General features: G+C 34.3%; 1 protein-coding gene across 2 annotated transcripts in view; it reads left to right on the plus strand.

Annotated features, from left to right (window-relative positions):
* Positions 1–22,746, plus strand: part of fmt (phosphatase 6 regulatory subunit 1-like protein fmt) — a 143,674-nt gene that overhangs the window by 89,769 nt on the left and 31,159 nt on the right. For both annotated transcript variants that reach the window (XM_089247105.1, XM_089247106.1), the window contains exons 13-16: positions 49–164; positions 4,602–4,687; positions 15,866–15,949; positions 16,322–16,398. In XM_089247105.1, coding sequence (XP_089103231.1) covers positions 49–164; positions 4,602–4,687; positions 15,866–15,949; positions 16,322–16,398 — 363 coding nt within the window. The remainder of the gene's footprint in view (positions 1–48; positions 165–4,601; positions 4,688–15,865; positions 15,950–16,321; positions 16,399–22,746) is intronic.

Genomic DNA, 22,746 nt, shown 5'->3' on the forward strand with positions numbered 1-22,746 from the left:
TCCTAAAAAATAAGAAACAATCGTTTTTTTTAATATGTATATTTTCAGGACTGGTATTGAGAAAAATCAGGGCTATATGGGACATATGACGAAAATAGCCAATCATATTGTTCAAGGTGAAGAAACTGGTAAAAATTCTGAGCTGATTAAAAAGAAATTGAAAGGTAATACTTATTTTATATGGTTGAACTTCGGTTTTATGAGCATACTTTGTTCTGTGGACCTGCTCACACAATCCAAAAAATATACATACAGGTTATATACAGGGTGTATAGGTAACGACATATGACATTTTACTGGCAAACTGTTGATCCTAGAGGCATACTTCCAATTAGAAAAATTATCCAAATAATGTGTAAATTTCAGATACATCATTCATGTTGCAAGGGATTGTATAATTATTAAAATAAAAAATTTACTTTTTTTGCTGTCCCCATGAGTCCAAAAACTCAATTAGAAAGTTGTTGCCCTGTCTCTCCTGATGCCAACTAAAAAAATTTCTTGATTCTACGTGAAATATTCACTGAGATATTCAAATTCAGAAAATGGAGGAAAATTGGGAATAAACAGCTTTAAACAGGGGTAAACCTTTTTACCCACTTTTAATGGAGGTTTTTTTGCTCAATTTGGTACACCTCCAATTTATGAACATGCTTTTTTTTTACAAACTGGTTCTCTGTCCCGAACAACATGCCATACAACTAATGTTGAAATCTGCTCTATTTTATGAACTCTCATTTCTATTAAATCTATTTTACGAACTTTGTTTTCCTTCTATATATTTTTTTTCTTTTTGGTTGTTTTATTCTTTCAGCGTCCTCCGAGTTTGTTGTAAAAAAAAGTAAACTTTGATTTAGACATTCTATGCCTCTTTAGAAGAAATAGCGGAAAAAGAGGGGAAAGGGACCAATTTATTATCATAATCATGCAGGTGTTTTGCTAACTTGTGTCAGGCAGAGGGATTGTTGGTGGGATGACCATGAAATGAAGATATGGTGACAGCGTAATTCACTGTTTGTGCATTATGATTGGATAAACTGGTGGTTTGAGAAATTGTATGATACATTAGCTTATTGAGAAAACTATTTTTTAGTCCAGAGTCTATCTAACTCTACTTCTGCAAACTGCTGTGTATGTTTGTCCACTTTCCTCTTCACAGTGTCAACAAAACGGAAAATAATAAACCTTGATAAGTGGATGAAAAAAAAATTTTATGAAAAAAATTAATGCGTGAACTCCTACCAAGACAGGAATTGCGAAACAATATGAGATTACAAAAATTACATTGATTTCTCTAATCATCAAAGTATTGTTTCTGCTGTAAGTGGTTCCAGCACGTCCCAAAATTTTTTTTATTGTCTCTCCCATTTACAAACTTTCGATTTTATGACGGAAGTAATTATCAAGTCCATATGGGTTCATAACATCAAGTGTCAACTTTATTATGTATTGAAAGCACATTCAGATTTTTCAGAATGATACCTAAGAGCTGGAACTTTACTTTTAAATTCCTACTTTCATGAGCACATGTCAAAAAGGTGAAAAAGTTTTTTTCATGGGCTTGTGCTAAGAATGCCAATTTCAAAGTTAGTGATGTCTTAATGAATGAGCGACAGACCCCAAGTCAAACAAGGGTCCTAAACTATTAAAGGTTTCCATTAATATGCATATGAGTACAATATTTTTTTATTTAATCTTCTATTAAAATAATAAAAACAATGCTTGGGGTCAGCCCCTGAACTCATTAATTTTGATCATGTGATACTCAAAAGACAAAGTTAATATACAAAACCTCTTATAGATCAGTCCTCATTTTGGAAACTTTGGTATACCTAATACTTTCACTGAATTCTAATTAATAAATATTCATATTTCAAAAAATCTGTATTTTTATGGAGTCAAATTTTATAGAAACTTCCAAAGTATTTGCTTGTTATCGCGAGACATTGCTAATTTTCAAGTTAAAATTTATTTACAACTTTTGTTCATCCTGGGGGAGTTACTCATAAACCAAGTTATTCGTAATCACAGCAGTTTTACTGTATTTGTTTTAGTCTTTTTTTCAGTGTATGACATTTTTCAGTCCAACAAAAACAATGATATTGCACTGATTTTTGGTATGGCTATGTGTTTGAAATTGTTATTGCATATATACATAGCTTTTGAAAAATACTTAGATGTCATAAGCTTTCTTTTCATATAAATTTCTTTCAGTTAATAAAAATATACAAATACGTGTACAGGGCTTCAAGAATTCAAATTGATATTGCCAGATTTCAAGTATTACAATCAACATGAGAAGAATAAAAACTTCAAAAAAATGAAGAAAAGAAACACATTGAGTTTGCTGTTTTTCCACTGCTTCTTTTCTTTAGAAAGTAGACTCCCCCTGTGTCCTGTAAAATGTGGGCAATATATGGTTACCTTATATATTATTTTGTATGTGGGTTCTTATCACCATTAAAACATTTAGCATACAAAAAGTATGCTTGCTGGATTTTTGCAGGGAAGTTGTAAGATTTTTTACCTTCTGAAGGTTTACAGGTCTGTATCCCAGAAAACAGTGCTGAAAATAGTGGAATCTGGGTATTCAGCCTCACACACACACAAAAAGAAACAGGGCTCCCACTCTTCCTACTTTTTTGGCGATATGTCCTACTTTCTAGTTTTTGTCCTACTTTTCCTACCGACAAAATTCATGTAATTGATTTTAATTGAGCAGGGAATCGGCCAAATAGTACAAATGTTGTAGATTAATGATTCTGCTGGAGCAAAAATAGTATTGTTTTCATGGTTATTTGGGGGCATATGTGGCCTACTTAGTTTATTGATTTTTCATTTGCTTAGTTTGAGGGTTCAACAAGTAGAGTAGTCATTAAAATCTTCTATCTGGATAGAAAAAATAATTTTGTATTTACTTTTCATGGTAACTAGCAGTCATCATTCAAAATTATGGTGCACAATTTGTGTATAGGTGAAACAACAGCTTGCATTACAGAGCAGTTGGATACATAGGCCTATTCTAGGTTTGGTGATTCTGATGCTACTCGATAGCATTCCATTGTCTTCTGTATTTTTAGGGCATGCAGGGGCATAAACAATGTATACAATACTCAGTGAAGAGCTAGAAATGAAAGTGCTTCATTTTTCAAAAATGATTACACTGGTATTGAACAGTAAAATGTAAACAAATCCCTTTGAAAAAGGGATGGCAATGCAGTAAAACCATCCTGTTCACCTTGACCTATTTACATCGGAGCTTGTAATTTACACATTTTGTACTGTGCTTTTGAATGTGGTCTTGAATGAGCATCATTCTTAAAATCTTACATGCCTTCATAATTTGCTGTGTGTGCATTGTTCAAAACAGATTGAACTGTGGAAGACTCCAAAGAAAAGAAGAAAAAAAATTTATATTGTGACGAGAGCACAGAGAAGAATTATCTGTAGTTACTAGTGCACTGTTTTGGCCAAAAATTGTTTTTATAACTAAGTCAGTTCTGTCATTTTGCTTTTACTTGAGTCAATCATATAGGATACTGAAATATTGCTATTGAAAAAATAATAATGAATTTTTTTTAAATACATTTTTTAAATTTTAAATACATTTTTTAAATTTTAAATACATTTTTTAAATTTTAAATACATTTTTTAAATTTTAAATACTTTTTTTAATCAACTTTTTTTAGGAATTTATTTTGTTATGCTATGATTATGTTGTGTAAGAGAGGTACCCTTCCCCATCCTACTTTTTCCTACTTTTTGTAACTTCTGAGTGAGAGCCCTGAAGATATTATTTTCAATGCAATCTATAACAATAGGGTGGATACTCTGGTAGAAAAAAATGTAAATCATAGGTTTCAATTGCTTTTCCAAGAGGTTTTTTTGTGTGGGAGTTCAGCATCAAAAGCTATAAAATGTTTCATTTTACGCTCATTAAAAAGGTTTCACTGTATTTTACCTGTGTCAATCTGTTTCGTCTGTGCGCAGAAAGCAATTTGTAAAGCCGGGTCCAAACCTGCCGCTCTACTCAATACCCTAATACACAAAAACTGGTTTCCCGTCAAAATCACCTAGTGCTGTGTTCTAAAAACAGATTTTTGAGAAATTCAGGACCTGGTTTCATTTGCACAGATAATGGAAGGTCAAACTTGTTTTGGAAAGAATGTTTCATCGTACATGTCTGCGATAAGAGCTCTGATACAAAGAAAACGGGAGGGGTGTCTAGAGTTGCTAAATGTTTGTATATACGGCCCACAATTTTTCAAGTAATTGGTTTGTGCAACTAACACTGGAAAGGGGGATACTGTGGCACTGCATTCATGAACGAGAAGAGCCTGCGCTAGTGGGAAAAAGGAAAGTCTGTCAGTTTCGATTCTGTCCGCACTCAGCGATGTCATATCTGCTTTTGTTATTTATTTATATAAATTTTGTATTGTTTCTTTTTATGGTATTTTTGTGAGTCTACATGTCTTTCTACTATTTAACTTCATTGTTGTTTCCTTCTTTTATAGTGTTAGGGTTATGCTGTATTACACAATTTTTATGCAAAAATCTTCAAAGATTTGAGCACATTTTATAAAAATATTTTTCTTTTGCAGAATTTCCCGAGAAACATCAGAAACTGTGGGAAGCATTCAGTGTTGGAAAGCTCGCTGAAATCAACAAAAAAAACACTACCCCTCTGGTGATTTTATTTTTCATTTTATTTTGATAACTTAATTATCTGTATTTTTCAATGGAGTCAGTTTTTATCCTAAATAACAAGGATATTTAAATTTAGCCTCAGTTCCTGGGTTGGCTGGTTTTTGACACATGGCAGCACCATGGTTTAAACCGTCACATCAAAAACCTCAAATATTGCTTTTCAATATAAAAATTCCCATTGGAAATACACACGTTAATTGCATGTAATGTTTAAAGTGAGTATGTTATGCAAAGAATAAATATTTAATATGATTGTAAAATAGTTTTCTACTCTCTACAGAATTATTTTGGAAAATGTGTATTTTATAAGGAAAAAAGCATAATTTGAATAAAGCATAGCAAACACTGAAGGAAAAACTATGGAATGATTTGACATTCGCTGATTCAAGATGATTCTTGACCTTCTAAAATTTCTCAAACTGCTTATATATATATGCATTGATATAAACCATCTGCTGTACTTTTTTTACAACAGATAAGTGTTTAAAAAAGTTTATTGCATCATATATTTAATGTTGATTTCTGTTATTAAATTATCTAGATAATCACTGATACTTAAAACGATACTCTTATTGAGCATAACATTGAAATATATTTAGCGATCAAAATACTAAATTGTAGCACTAAAATGTCATTTAATTTGGCAATGCTAGCTTGTATATGATGTTTAAGAAACTCTTGTAACTTATCCTTAGTCAAACTTATTCTTACTTTTGCACCATGATATGGTATATTTGCTAGCATTTATAATGCAATGGTTTTCCAATTGAAGCTGCATTTTTTAAATGTGCAAAACAAATGCTTTGGGTATCAAGTCCTGACAGCTCTGTTTTGGTTGAAAATACTCTTTAAAACTAAATTTATATACACTTCTGAGCTAAGAAATTTTTAAGTGAAAATAAATTAGTTTAATTAGTGTATTAACAGATGCTGCATCAGTTTTTATATGGAATAAAATTTTGGGCGGATCAGAAAAGTTAAAATATCAAAATAGATATTTTTTCTAAGTCATTATAATTCCGAATATAATTTTGCTTTAATCTACATAAAAGTAAATGTTTTGCTATTTAACATATCTATCAGGTTAACTAAAGCTATTTAACAATGTTGACAGTAAGTTTTTGACTTTTTTAATATTTATTTAGTTTCTGAAGTCAGAAACCTAACCCTGATACCCTATCATACATATTTTAAATAGACAGCTCTATTCGGCTTAGCAAATTGAACATAACTAATGAGTAACTTAGATAAATAAACCATAAAATTATATTTTATATGTTCTAGACTCTTATGTTGAAAAATTTAAAATTGCAAATTGCAATTAATATTTTGTTTTAATTATTGTAATAAATGTTTAAAAATAAAACATTGTAATATGCAAAAAGGTAAGTTCTTCATCATGTTATATAGATACCTATTATGTTCAAAACATTATCAAAAAGCATTGATTTAGGTTTTTGACAGTTTTTTTTATGTTTGTCATGCATGTCAAAAACCCAACCCTGGCTGAACGGGGGGGGGGGGGGGGCGCTAAACAGCACCTTTTAAAAGTCCACCTAGCTTTATGAAATGCTCACATATACCTCAAAATTAGCAAAATTAGTTGTAAATGTTGAACGCATTTAGTAGTAACATATTCATATAATCCATCTTAGGTAATTTCAGTTAAAAATAAATGTGAAACAAATTTAAAATTCAAAATGACTTAACTGTCGAGGTTAAAGCATTTTAATCATTTTATGGATAGTTGAAAACAATGTTGTTGTGAATTAACAAAAAGGAAAAGAAAATATACTGAAAATCCTATATAACTATGCCCTCTTTACTTTACCGCACGCCAACTCCAGTCATATTGCCATATGGCAACTTACTACCATTGGAGTTGGGAGGGGAAATGAAAGCACCATCTATCAATGGTTGCCCCAGGCTCGGTAGATAAAGAAATTGTTTTCTCTGTTCTTCCCCCAGTTCAAACCCGCAGATCCTGACAGTAACCTTCATTTTGGTGGAAGACAAGCATCTTACCACTGCACCACTCGGGCACTATGTAATTCTCTGGTCCTGATGCGCTTTTCATAGTGTTAGTATATTTCATCTGTAACAAATCCTTTATAACATTGCACTTCTCTGGACTATTGAGTATCTGTGTTTCATTGTGTTTTAATGCCTAAAATGTTTACTTGAATGTATTTTATAAGTTGTGTATTCCAGGAGTGGCCAACAGCTGGCCCACAAGGTAGTTTTGTTTGGCCCCAACTAGATACTGTGTATTTGAATGAATTTTTTGTCATTATTTGAGCTAATGGTTTCAACAGCAGACTTCCTGATTATAGTGACAAAAATAATTTACAGTGGAACTTGCTTATTACAGACACACTTGGGACAGAAAATTTTGCATGTTAACGAAGATTGCTCATTAATGGGTTGTAAAATACAATGAAACCTGTTTGCGTAATACGTAGTATGTGCTAACAGTAGGTGTTCACACTTACGGGAAGTATCCTTTGTGGGAAAGATTGCACTGTACTATGTCTTTACTATACTGCCTTTATATGAACACACAAATCATTCTTAATGTTTATTATGGGCATTGTGTTTTTTATTTCTTTTACCATCCGGTTAGGCAAGTTGCCTGCTGCAGGGTTCATACATCCTTACAAACTCCTTACTTTTCATTTCCCTCTGGGGGGAAGGGCCCTTATAACTCGTTACTTTTTGCAACCACTCCTAAAAAAGTCCTTATTTTTTTTCTCTAAAGGGATGATCTTTCCTAGAATAGGCATTCTCTAGCATTGCCTATAAAAATAAGAGGAAGCTTCCCCCGAATATAAAGAGGGAGAACAGAGAACAACCCTTGTTTTTGTAATAGGAAATGTGAAAGCAGGGGGTGGGATTGGAACATCCAATGGTTGTGCATACCTGCCATCCGTTACGATTTTGTTGTATTTAGCATGATTTTAGCTAATTAATATGATTATACACTTTTGCTTCTAAAAATATGATTTTTTACCGAATCGCTATTATTGATGTTTTCCTGCCTATGTCGCAAACTGGTCAGCATTGGAAATCGATGGTCCGTTGAACGACATCTCTTCGCGGAACCAGTAGTCGAAAATTCCCCCACTTCCTCCAGCAGTGAGAAAAAGTTGAACACCGCTGGGAATTTTTTTATTGGTGCAGCTTATGTGGCGAAACGATGTCTCGAGCCAAGTATATTACGCAGTATACTGAGTGGCACCTCAATCCTTTAGCATCCATTTGATGGATCAATATTTTTCTGCAATTTACATGCCATCCTAACCAGGGTTGTTTGGTTTAAACCACGTTGGTTTAAACCTTGGTTTTAACCAAGTGGTTTTTTAAAAAAAAGCAGTTTGGGTTTTTTCAAAAAATCAAATAAAAGTGGCCTAAATATAGTTTTATTCCTTGAAAAATATCATATTGGTTCATTACTAGCCAAAATGTTTCATTTTTACCACATTATATATCCTTGGGGTACATTCTGATGGTATATCTTTAAATGACATAAGATTTTATAAGCAGTTTTTTTCAAAAAGTCTCATAAAAGTGGCCAGAATATATATATATATTTATTTTTTTTCATATGAAGCATCTTAGTTATTTAAAGTTATATACAAAAGCCAAAATTTCTCATTCTTACAACATTTTCTACCCTTTGGCTACATTCTGATGCTCTATCTTTAGCAAATTCATGAATAAGGATTGCATCACACATCTAAATGTAGTGGTGTATTATCTCACAGGGTTTCTTTTTCCCTTCACAAAGAAGCAGCAACAGTAGTGACACCATCATGCTAGGGGCAGGTGGTCCTATAATCCAATAAAGACATCAGCTGTCCTTAAAGGACAAAGACCAGTGTACTAGTAGTTACATTACCTCACATACATTTTCATTTTCTTTCCCATAAGAAGTAGCACATCTACTGTATATCTCCCAGTCTTAATATTCAATAGTAGTTTTTTTTATACTTTCACACTGTTAAGCCCAGTTAATCAGGGTTCTACTGAGTAATAATAACAGATTTATGAAAAATAATCAGCTATATACAGGGTGATTATAATTTGAAGTTTTGATTCCATAACTATTCAATAAGAACTACTGGTCAGAATGACTTGAAAATTTGCATGAATATTCCTGAAGCAATGGAAGTTTCTTTCGCAAAAGGAAAAAAAAACTCAAGTAGTGCAAAATGTGCAGGTAGATGATGCTGTACTTGGCCAGCAGTATAATCTATTTTGTGCAACCACATCATTTTGGCACAGCATCAGTGTGTGGATAGAACTTCTATCAAGATGCACATTGCAATACCAGCAAAGCAGCTGCTGAAGACCCATTTTGACAGGATGCACCTTAACCCTTGCAACTTCTGGCTGTGGGGGTACCTCAAAATCTTATAAACAGTGGTCAGTTTGCAAAATTTGGTGAATTGCAATCTCCAGCACATCCCCTATATGTTAAAAGTTCCTCAGGAATATTAACGGGGGGCGTTTGGTTTAATAAAGCTGAATTGCAAGCACCTCCACATCATGACCATGGCATACTCCGATTCTGTTGTTGAACAACAATTCTGTTGTTGTCAACCTCAGGTTGGACAACATATTTAACATTTCTTAAGTAAGTTGTAGTTATTTGTTCAATTACTTCGTTTTTTGTGATGTTTCCATGAATTAGGAAATCGTGGAATGCTATAATTAAGGTATCATTTTGCCATGACTGGCTGTCGTTTCCATTCTGCGAGCAAATTTCCCACATGTTGGATGATGTTATTAATTTTACATTTTTAAGTATTTTTTCCCCTTTATCAAATAAAATTGAATTTTTTCAGTAATATTCATGTCAATTTTCAAGTCATTCTGACAATTGTTCTTTTTTTTACAGTGTTTTGAAATCAGAACTTTAGTTATAATCACCCTGTATATCGTAAATCATTGCTAATTAATCTGCATTATTTATGCTTCATTAAATACATTATATTCATTTAATTTTTATTACTTTTTGCAAAATAGCTTCCTAATTAAGTATACTGAAAGTAACTGGAGAAAAACCTTTATATATTATATGATTAATAATAACATTAAAAGAATTTTCAAACACACAATAATGCATTGAGTTAAGCAAAAAATAATTAAATTTGAAAAGGTGGTTTTTGTTAAAATGTAATAAATATTTATTGATTAATTAGCATGGGAATAGTGTTAATTACATTAATAAACATTTTATTTTAGTTAATTATTGGAAGTTTGAATGACTTTTCAGAAATTTCATTGTTTTTAATGTTATTACTATTTAAAACAAAAAAACCGGTTTAAACCAAAAAAACCGGGTTTTTTACCAACCCTGATCCTAACCCTTTATGCTTTCATGAATTATAAAGCATATATTATATGCTTATAATTCATGCTTTTATTTTTTTTAATACAGGCCCAATTTTCTAAATGAACTTGTGCCAAAAATAGAGTTCATAATTCACACATTTTTGATAGATTTACAATAATAGACAATTATTTTCCGATATTTGAGTATCGTTAATTTTTTCATGTCTGAAATTTATAAAATTACTTTTTGGAGTACTTTGGATTTTTGGAAATTTTCAACAAAAAATAATATTGCTCTTGATATAGTTCTATTAATATTTATCATTCGGGTGACTAGAATGTCTAATTTCGAGTTATGAATATCAGTTGATTTTCAACCCTTTAGCATCCATCTAATTTTGGAATTGAGTGAAATAATATTCCATTTTAGATAGAACATCACGCGCGGCACGCGGGTAGAACAAAAGATATACACAAACGAACGATTTTTCGTTTCATTTTTTAAAATTACACCATACCTTCTTTTCTCGTGCAGCAATTACTTTTTCTAATTGTAATTATATAACTTCCTAATAAATTTTTCGTATGGGGTCCCCCTCAACCTACCTTTTTTCTCCTTGAATTTGAAAACGGGCTGTGTTACGCTTTTTATGAATAGAGTAGGATTTTTTTTCTGTAGAGGTTGGCAGGTCTGGTTGTGTGTGTGGGAGGGTCATTAACAATTCAATCATTTCTGGGGGGGCTGGATGAATCTCGTTTTTTTGTTATATAACATTGTAAAATTTTCAACAAGGAAGCCTGAGGAATTTATTTGTTGTGAAATTAATACAAGTGAAAAATTTTCATGACCCTCACAGGAGGGGGAGGTGATATGGCTTCCGGTCGTGTTTCCCGATGGGGAAGCCGATAGGTTTCATTTCGGGGACCCTGGGTAAATCTCAATTCTTTTTTGTTGTTTAACATTGTAAAATTTACAACAGCGGAAGCCCAAGATAAATCCAATCTGGGGTCTCCACTAAAAATCTGCAAATTGGGTCCTCGGGTGGGGACACTGGATTTTATTCTTTGGATAAATGAATACAAATGAAAATTTTTTTTTTTTGTCCTCACAGAGGGGAAGTCTGACACACCTCCAGGTTGGGGTCCCCGATGGGGAAGTTGACAGGTTTCATTTCGGGGGCCTTGGATGAATCTCATTGTTTTTTTAGCTTTAGGGGTCATTCAAGTATTACGTCAGCATCGATGGGTGGGGGGGGGGAGTTTCCGATTTGCTGACTTTTTGATGACAAGGGAGGAGGGGATGCTTACGTCATCAACCACCCTTTTTGAAGATATGAAATATTCTCAATGGCATCTTATTCAGTGTGCCTGAAACAGAAAAACCTTTTGATAGTTATTAGGCACCTGAACTAACATTCTCCCTATTGATAAGTCCCCTACAAAACCACTTTACTGATCTCTAAATGTTTCATGGATCATTCAAGTGCTCTAAAAATGTGTCCAGGCCACTTAAGTGCTCCGTAACTGTGCCACGTATCACTCAAGAGATTCATACTTATGGCACAGATCACTTAAATAATCTGGGGATGTTCCGTGGGTAACTTGAGTGATGTAGAACTGCACTGGGGACCGCTTAAGTGCTCTAAAACTTCAGTGATCTGAAAATGTGCCCCGGGCTACTTAAATGCTCTGGAATTGTGCCACAGGTCATTTAAGTGATTTTTAAATGTGCTGCTTAGTTCATTTTTACAAAATTAGGTTTGAGGGGTCCAAGCCACATCAGAACTTTCAGGGTCACATTTGATCTGCAGGTTTACCAGTGGAACCCTGTTGGTACTGAACTCATTTATATAGCATTTAGGTTTGTCTCGATTCTTCTCTATGTATTTTAATGTTTAAAATATATCAGTGACACCTTGCATGATTTCAATTACAAAATGTTTTCGTTTGGAATGAAATTCCAAATTTTATAAAAGGGAATCAATTGAATCTTAAATTATTTTTTTTTATAGGCGGCATAAATATGTATGTGAAATCATCTTTCATGGTTATCTTAGCCACATAAACCATAGATTTTAGGGTAATTATCAATAAACCAGAAAACATAAGATTACAGTAGGCTGGTTACCATTTTTAAATGGGCACCAAAGTGCTTTGTTTGTTGTCTATTTCTGAGAATTCTGGAAATGCTGTGAGCTCTGAACAGAAAAATGTTACATTTTTGATAGGCGACCATAGTAGTATTTTTAGATCCCCCCCCCCCCCCAAATGTGTGATCATTGAGTCATTTTTAAGTAAAATCCCCAGAAGTGAAATAAAAACATTGATTTCTTTTATAAGGAATCTAAGGTGTTTATTCTAATTTGAAATTAAGTTTCAGTTGCACATTCTTCACATTTATAATATGTTTTGTTCTGTATTAATGCTCTTTAACATCATATACGCTTTATTCCACTATCTTGTAAGGTGAGATAACAAAATACTGTGTGTGATAGATACTTCAGTTCATAAAATTTTTGGCTAGTGATATTTTTCAGTTTTTCATCGTTGGCTAATAAATATGGATTTGGTCAACAAATGTTTTTTGAGACAGCAGAGTCTTGATAATTCAAAGTGAAGGTGAACGGGACTGCGATAGAGGTGCACGACCTTGAATTACCAAAATCTCAAATTATCCAAAAAACAATAGGAATTGACTTTTTCGGGTGAGGGAAGGCTGTCCTATGTATTCATACTTACTCTTACCTGTTTTGTTTTTAATTCAGTAGCTTAGTTCATTAAGATTCATTTTACCAAGACTGATTGCCTGTTTATAAGTTTGGCTGACAGGCCAAACCTTTGGGGCTCAATTTGAACATATTTGTTTAAAAAATATTTTTTTAATAAATATGTTTTTACAAGATTTACAGAAGACTGGATGTTGTGAAGATATTTGTTATTTGAGATGTTCATTTTTTTTTAAGGAAGGAAAAAACTCATCTCTGCCTCTACCGGGAGTCGAACCCGGGTCCCTCGATTGCCGGACGAGTGCTCTGACCACTAAGCTACAGAGGAGATAGAGATTTTCCTTCGCTAGAGCGTATATATGCCGAACGGAACCGTGCAATGGACGGTGAAACCGATCAGCTAATAGCTCATGGACGACGAGCCACCAGAGGGCTATATATATGACATGAATGTCGCTCTCCACTTGTTAATACAAGATTTACAGAAGACTGGATGTTGTGAAGATATTTGTTATTTGAGATGTTCATTTTTTTTAAGGAAGGAAAAAACTCATCTCTGCCTCTACCGGGAGTCGAACCCGGGTCCCTCGATTGCCGGACGAGTGCTCTGCCCACTAAGCTACAGAGGAGATAGAGATTTTCCTTCGCTAGAGCGTATATATGCCGAACGGAACCGTGCAATGGACGGTGAAACCGATCAGCTAATAGCTCATGGACGACGAGCCACCAGAGGGCTATATATATGACATGAATGTCGCTCTCCACTTGTTAATACAAGATTTACAGAAGACTGGATGTTGTGAAGATATTTGTTATTTGAGATGTTCATTTTTTTTAAGGAAGGAAAAAACTCATCTCTGCCTCTACCGGGAGTCGAACCCGGGTCCCTCGATTGCCGGACGAGTGCTCTGGCCACTAAGCTACAGAGGAGATAGAGATTTTCCTTCGCTAGAGCGTATATATGCCGAACGGAACCGTGCAATGGACGGTGAAACCGATCAGCTAATAGCTCATGGACGACGAGCCACCAGAGGGCTATATATATGACATGAATGTCGCTCTCCACTTGTTAATACAAGATTTACATTGATTACTCGATTGCCAGAGCACTCGTCCGGCAATCGAGGGACCCGGGTTCGACTCCCGGTAGAGGCAGAGATGAGTTTTTTCCTTCCTTAAAAAAAATGAACATCTCAAATAACAAATATCTTCACAACATCCAGTCTTCTGTAAATCTTGTATTAACAAGTGGAGAGCGACATTCATGTCATATATATAGCCCTCTGGTGGCTCGTCGTCCATGAGCTATTAGCTGATCGGTTTCACCGTCCATTGCACGGTTCCGTTCGGCATATATACGCTCTAGCGAAGGAAAATCTCTATCTCCTCTGTAGCTTAGTGTTCAGAGCACTCGTCCGGCAATCGAGGGACCCGGGTTCGACTCCCGGTAGAGGCAGAGATGAGTTTTTTCCTTCCTTAAAAAAAATGAACATCTCAAATAACAAATATCTTCACAACATCCAGTCTTCTGTAAATCTTGTATTAACAAGTGGAGAGCGACATTCATGTCATATATATAGCCCTCTGGTGGCTCGTCGTCCATGAGCTATTAGCTGATCGGTTTCACCGTCCATTGCACGGTTCCGTTCGGCATATATACGCTCTAGCGAAGGAAAATCTCTATCTCCTCTGTAGCTTAGTGGGCAGAGCACTCGTCCGGCAATCGAGGGACCCGGGTTCGACTCCCGGTAGAGGCAGAGATGAGTTTTTTCCTTCCTTAAAAAAAATGAACATCTCAAATAACAAATATCTTCACAACATCCAGTCTTCTGTAAATCTTGTATTAACAAGTGGAGAGCGACATTCATGTCATAAATATGTTTTTACTTTATAAATCTACTATACAGGGGCCTGCGAAAAATTCTCGCCTGAGAGGTCCATAGAAGATAACAGCCTAGAGATCAAGGCTTCTCCTCCTTCCCCCCCCCCCTCCTCAAGACTGAAATTACTTACATTCATTGGAATTTGGAAGAATCAAACTAAATGAAATAAACTCATTAATATTTCCAAATTACCTGGAACCTCAGACTTTGGAGACTACTGCATACATGTGCATGCTAGCATAACACAGCAGTACTGTGAACTGATTTCCCATGCCAATCATAAAACTTACTGTAATTTGAGCCTGATTAATTTATGTTCAGCTCGAAATCACTTTCTAGATATGTATATATGCTTTTATTTCTTTTTTGTAAACTTTTTAAGCCATTTCATGTAAAATGAAAGGTTATGATAAGAAAAAATACCAATTTAAAAAAAGACTAATCTTGAATGTTATCATTGTCCATGGTATGACTATTAGCATAAAAATTCAAGTTTCGGACATGGCATAAACTTGTATCTGGCCCGAGGCCCCCCCCCCCCTAACATTTTCTACCCCATCACCATTGTAACCTATGGAAATAATAAGTTTGAGCCTTCCCCTCCAATAATTCTGAGCCCTCCCAATATTTCCAGTAACTTTACGCTTATGAATTCAGACATTCTAGGAGCTTATCTTTTTATCTGCATGTATGAACTGAGTACGTGTTGAGTACATCACATGAATCCAACTCTCCTTGAAAGATTCCCCGAAACCAACAAACCTGATTGTGCTATATAAATAATATAAAATCAAAAGATGATTTTCTCATCTTCGTGTAAATTCTACTCAACCCAATTGTGAAACATCTCAGCCTTCAATCAGTCTTTCTTTTTTTTACAGTATTTCTTACTGTTTTATAAAACTTGTCTTTAAATTTTGGACAGCATCCAGAAAAAGGAGATTATTTTTCATAGAAACTGATGGGAAATCATGAATCTTAGACTAGCAAATGTGGTGATTGATTGATAAATTGCCAAATTGATTCCAGAATGCATTGTCTTTGTTAGCCCAGGTACCATTGTATAATACAATTGTTATTGAGGCTCAGTTATTTTTGATTCATTTTCATGTTTAGTTGCCAATAAGTACATTAATGCAATTAAGTACAATTAATGCATACCACAATGTGCAGGAACCTAATGAATTAAAATTTTTAACTAAAACTTTTTAGGTTGGAGGTACACCTTTACAGACTTCTAGTGATGCATTAGGTTTCAAAAGTGTGGCATTCTCGCAAGAGTCTGCATCACCTCAGGTGAGTTTCATGAAATTTCTTTGTAAGCAAAGAATTTTTTTCATTAAAAACCATGTTTATGTTATGTGTGGATGGATTATTTGTTGACAGTGCAACTCTTGAAACATGATTTTGGTAAGGATATTGCTTAATTTTTCCAGGAAATGCATTTGGGAAGAAATCAGTTTCGATCAATGATGCAAATAGCAATATTAATAATAAAACGATAACCTATGTAAGCACTCTTAATGCTAATAAGGCTGGACTTTTTTTTATTTTTAACACATTTGCAGGCAGATACAGTTTATAGTTTTTTTACTAATAGCGTAAATCTGTATCCTATGTGTGTTATATAGTAGGATTTAGCTCAAGTGATCTTTCCTCTCTTTTTAGATGCAACAGCTAACAAGCAATTATGTAGATCAGTTTTGTTTTAATGAAGACTTTACAGAAACAGATGAAAATGTAACGTAAGTTTCTTGCACTACTATGCTTAGAAAAAAGAAAAAAATGTGACTAAAACTTTTATTTTTTTTTCAGGATTTGTAAAATACGCAATAAAGAACAAACTTTTAGCATTTCCGTCTTATTCGTTCATATATTCCAAAGCTATGCAAGTGAGCAAAACTAGCCTATGTAAATTACCCTTAATTTTTTTATGTGCCTCTGTATATTCACTGATCAGCCTCTGTAAGCTTCCAAAATTGTTTTACACCTTTGGTAGCTTCTGAGTAGTAAGTTTTATATATATATATATATATATATTACTTATAGCCACATTGTTCTGACAGAATTGCATGTTCACCTTTATGAAAAATCATATAATTACTATGCCTGTTCAAATCATGTAAAATTTTCTGAGATTGCACAAGGTTATACCACACACAATGACTGAAAGTCGGGGAAATTAATCAAGCAGATTTTGCTGGGAACCCTGTTGTAGGAAATGACCCTTTATCGATAAGAAAGTGCTAGCTAAAATAATTGCAGTTTTGCCAGTCATTTGAACTGTGGGGGAGGGGGGCATGATGGCTTTGCATTAAGTCTCTGAAATTGCACTGAAGTGGTTTCTGTAGTGAACCATTTCCATGTTGCCTATCGATGTTATTTTTCCATCTGTAATGACAACAAATGTTTTCTCTAATGGTCAAAGGTCAAGAGTTTATTATTGTTTATCCATTTTCATCACCTGCATTCTCACTGTCATTGTATCTGTTGTAAATATTTTCCTCACTTCTAAATAAAACATTGTAAATATAAAATTTCATCTACTTTTATTTGTGGGACATGTCTTATTAGAACCATAGTCACACACCTTCAACAGTTTCCCCAGTCCAAAGTGGCTGTTCTAAATTCATTGTTCAGAAGTCAACTCCAATGGTATGCATTCCATAAAAATATGGCTGTTGTTCAGAGGAACATTATAGGAGGTTCCATTGTAAATAGAAAATAATTCAATAATTAAATATGTAATAAATAGAAAAAATAGTTCAGTTGTTGAATATGAAATAAAATATAGCCTTCACCCAGGTGGGGAATTTGAGACAACTCTCACCCATGCAAAATATGGTTTTACCGTCCTTCCGTTGTATAAGCCGCACCAATAAAACAACCCAGAAAAAGATTCATTTAAGTCCTTCGTAATTATTGTTAAAGGTAGCATTGAATTGTAATGTAGTCATTGAAGTTCCTACCCAATTATATCCCCCTTCTCACTTTATATTTTGTACTGAGAACCATAATATCTGGTTGTCTATCAATGTCTCAAAGTTAGATGCAATGCATCTAAAATTCCAGTATGCATTCTTTGTGTATTATTCCATTAAATGCATTCATGGTTTGAATTTTATAGATAAAACATTTTTTTAAATTTTTTTGCAATTATTTTTGCATTCTATTTGGTGCACCCTCCTACAGCAGTGCCAAAAAGAAAAGGGAAACTATTGACATGTTTATTTATAAGATGATTGAGAGATGAAAACATTACTTTTTTTAAGAAAGATTTGAAACATAAGGTTTATTGGGAAGGACTGCTCCAATGGCTCCTAAAAGTTTTTTTGACCAACTGATATATAGGGGGGAACCCACTCATAAGTCATATGAAAGGGGCAATCCTTTGTTAATTCATCTCATCTGACAATAGACCACCTGGTGTCTGGATACGAATAGTTGTGTTATACTCGGATGGTTATCCATGATTGCTTATGAAAATGAAATGTTCTACCCCAACCTCAGCCTTTACAGACCTGCCAACTCTCCGGATTTTTCATCCTTTCTCCTGCTCTCTGGATTTGTTGAAATTTCTCCAGATTTTGGCAGAGAATTAGATTTTACGCGATCTCATGTCATAACATCAATGACTGCTGTCGTCGTTAGGGAAAACACCCATAGAGGACAACAGCCACGGTCATTTCCATCGAGCAGCTGTAAAAAAAGTCTTGGTGACCGCATTTAAGCAACTGGCAAAGACGTGACTGTTTACGTAGCGTTTATCGACAATCATTTATCAGGGGCATGACCTTGGTTGCCAAAATTCCTGTATAATCGTTATTGTATCCCATTAATAACCGTGCTGTAAACACAAGTTTTTTTGTCAGCAGCTTTGTATTTTGAAGTTTTTTAATTGTTTCCTCCGATTAAATGTCTTCAGAAAGAAAATATAAAACTTTAAGCTATATAAAGCTAAATATATAAGCTATATAAAGCTTTTAAGAGTTCATATACCCAATATTATCAATCACTGATAGCATCCACGAAAGGAAACACTTATGTTATATGAACAGTATGCAGGGATGGAATTGCTGCACCAAGCTGCGCCATTAGCAATTTTATGCTACATACTGTGCCATAACGTTGATTTTCCGAGAAAATTTGGCGCTTCTGCGCCAATTGGGGTTCCCTGAAATTTCCCTCTTCAAACTTTTGCTTTTGATGATGTCATTTGAGTCATGCTGTGACGTCAACCTCGGTGTTGCTACTGTAACTTATAGAAATTGTGCATGGTCCAGTTTTTTTTTTTGTAGAATTCTCATCAAGATATCAGTTCTGCCAAGGTTTTCTGCATTTGGCAGTGAACGTAGTGCGTTAGTATTTCAGATTCCAAAAATCCGCGTCGTCTCCGATTGATTAAAAAACCGAATTTCAAGCTAAAAAAAAGTTCGGGTTTTTAACCAATCGGAGACGACGCGGGTTTTCGGAATCTGAAAACGGATGCACTATATTTGCACCATCGAGCTGGAGAGAGTATGACGTCAGCGGTCTTCGCTTTGGAAGTGCTGAGAACATCGTCCGCAACATCATTCGTCGAAAGATCAGGTGACTCGGCGAAAACACGCACAATCCCCTGTTATTTTCTTATGGCATAAATCTGAGTTTAAAACAATAAATGAAAGAAATAATTTCAGCATAGATGAGATAATTCCAAAATTAATGAAAGATATTTTCAGTATTAATGAAAGAGATAATTTCAGTATTAATGAAAGAGATTATTTCAATATTAATGAAAGATAATTTCAGTATTAATGAAAGAGATTATTTCAATATTAATGAAAGAGATTATTTCAATATTAATGGAAGATAATTCCAGCATTAATAAAATTCTAAAAATTAATGAAAGCGCTAATTTTAGCATTAACGAAAGACAATTCCAGAATTAATGAAAGAAAGGTCTAGAATAAATGGAAGTGATAATTACAACATTAATGAAAGATAATTCCAGAATTAATGAAAGAGAATTTCAACATTGATGAAAGTGATAATTCCAGCATTGATGAAAGAAAATTCTAGTTTCAATGAAAAAGATAATTTCAGTTCCAAAATGAATGAAAGCTATTATTATAACATTAATTAAAGATAATTCTGTAATTAATGAAAGATAATTCTGTAATTAATGAAAGATAATTCCGTAATTAATGAAAGATAATTCCGTAATTAATGAAAGAAATAATTTCAGCATTAATGGAAGAAATAATTTCAGCATTAATGGAAGAAATAATTTCAGCATTAATGGAAGAAATAATTTCAGCATTAATGGAAAAAATAATTTCAGCATTAATGGAAGAAATAATTTCAGCATTAATGAAAGAAATAATTAATAAAGGAAATAATTCCAGAATTAATGAAGGAAAATTCCATAATTAATGAAAGATAATTCAGCATTGATTCAGAAGTAAGGAGTGGAGTCCAGATGAGACTCATCTCGACATCATCAAATCCTGGAAGTCCTTTCAGATAAAAGTGTTTTGGTAAAAGCTTTATTTCTGGAAGAAGCATCAGAACTTTTGAATGGCTTTCTGACATTATTTGAAAAAGAGGAGCCCCTCATACACATTTTGTATGATGAGCTAGGAGCTCTTGTTAGAAAAATTATGGTACGTTTCCTGAAATCTGAACATATTCAGAATGTTAAAATTGCTCCAGAATGTAGCTATAGAAAGCAGTGAGAGCTGGAGGAAAAATTTGGTTGTTGGTGCTGAAATAGAATCCATTCTTGCTGAGCTGGGGGATGTTCTCAAGAAAAAATTTCTATGGGGTGCTAGATCACTTGCACTTGCTGAAATTTTTACCTTTTGAGAACACCATGCTGGAAAAAATGAAGTGTTTGCATCCCGTTTTCCGACTGGAAAACTCTTCATTATAATGTATTAAGTACATTGTTTCAAAGCTACTACAAGTTCGTCCTTCAGATACCCCTGTTTTCTTGGATGAATGGATTTCTCTGCAGTGGGAAGATATACAGGTGAGTTATCAAAGGTTAGATAAGTATTGGAGATCTATATTTGATCTGAAAAACTTGGAAGTGCAAAGTTAAAAATTTTGCCTGTGCTCATCAAAGCCTTATTATGTCTTGCCCACATGGAAATTGGAGGAAAACAGTCATGAGTCAACAAAATGTCATGAGGTTGTTTTTTTTTAATGTATGCTTATTTGTTTCATTTATAAACTTTTACTTTTTCTTCTTACGCCCAGCTTGAATTATGACGAGTTTTTACGTCCCTACAAGTGGATGCAAGTTTTATCAAACATATGAAACTAATTTTAGACGCCAGAACTCTATAACTGGTTAAAATGTTCAAAATTTAATAATCTGATTATCTCGGTTCAATAAATTTTCATTTTTCACAAAGGTAATGCACTGCTCCAAATTCACAGATTGCTGCTCCGAAACACTAAATTTACTGCTCCAAAACTGCTCTGAAAAGAGTCAACAGCAATCCCATCCCATACAAGAGTATGTAGATGTAATTTCTCTATTCTGCATGGAAAGACTGACATGAAACTATATTCTGCTCAGGGGCAATGCAGAACCTGCCTTGGGGGGAAGGAATGGAACTTTTTCTTAAATGATTGAATTTAAGAAAATTTTTTTGTGAAATTTTTTTTTTTTTAATCAACCCTATGAACGCCGGGGGTACCCCCTCGGGAGAATCTCCAGATTTCTGGATTCCAAAAGCTGGCACGTCTGGCTTTTAGCTTCTATTGCTACCAAAAAAGACCAATCGGCGTATCAATCTATGGGTCTATTGTATTCAATCTGTCTCCTCCCTATTTTCTTTGCATTCCATGGGCGGAGATACGGGGGACGTGAGAAGGCATTGCCCCCCAGCGTCAAAGGTAGAGTCGACAGATCTAATGTATATATGAATTGACATCGTGCCGCCCCCCCCCCCCCGACTTCCAAGTCTATCTCCGCCTATGTTGCATTCGTAGGACACTGCCTGTAGCTGTGTCTTTTGACTGAGTTTTAGAACAGCAGAGACCTCCAGCTACGTGTTTCATTAACCCTTTAATTGGCAAGCATTGGAATATCCAGAGAAGAAAAATTTTGATGGGTTATATTAAGCAAAGGAGCATAGATTTGAATAGTATGAAAATGTCATTTGTGTGTTTGCCAACTTATTTTTCTATCATTTTTGAAGAAAGCACAGCAATATGTCTCCTCCACACATGCTATTTCTCTCCAAAATGCAGGAGTTGATAATCATTCTTGTTTGGCTTGTCAAGAAATAGGAGACATGTATCGTTGAGCAATTCTGCTGGTAATTATAGAAACTTCATGGACAGCTAACATGGGTATGTTTGCTTGTGAGTTGTTTAAAAGCATCAATGCTGATCTCAAAATATAAATTGCATTTACTTGAAAAATGCAAAAAAAACTGTTTTTTTTCCGAGCAACATTACCAAATAAAGGGTTAAACAAGGTCATAAAAATTTAGCGTGATTGAAAAGGGACCGACATCTTTTTGCCTCAAGCTTTTTGTATAGTTTCTGTTGCATTATTGGCTCTTGATTATATAATTAAAGTTCCAATTTCAAAGTACTGTAAAATAAGAACCACTAGTCAGAATAACTTGAAAATTTACATGAATACTTCTGAAGCAATGGAACTCTGCCTGGCCAAGGGGGAAAATACTTAAAAATGTAAAATAGACGATGCTGTGCTCATCCAACACATGGGAAATTTGCTCACAGAATGTAAGTGATAGGCCTCCAGACAGGGCAAAATTATAACTTAATTAGTATCGCATGATTTCATAATTTATGGAAACATCCTATAAATTAAGCCATTAAACAAACAACTACAACGTTGTTCTTTCTGGCGATGAGGTGGAAACTCAAAAATAGTTGTTCAGTAACAGATCAAAGTTGGCCTATGTCATGGTAATGATGTGGATGTGCTTTTAATTCACCAAAGTTTGTTATTCGACTACTGTATGTAACATTCTGAGGTACCCCCAAAGCTTAAAGTTGCAAGGGTTAAGGTCAGGTGAACGTACGTGACCTTACAACGTTGTGTCATCCTGTTATTGTCAAAATGC

This window comes from Pholcus phalangioides, unplaced genomic scaffold (genome assembly GCF_987345545.1).
Source record: "Pholcus phalangioides strain wild (caught in Gottingen) unplaced genomic scaffold, Ppha-v1.0 ptg000017l_1, whole genome shotgun sequence".
NCBI classification, from domain to species: Eukaryota; Metazoa; Arthropoda; class Arachnida; order Araneae; family Pholcidae; genus Pholcus; species Pholcus phalangioides.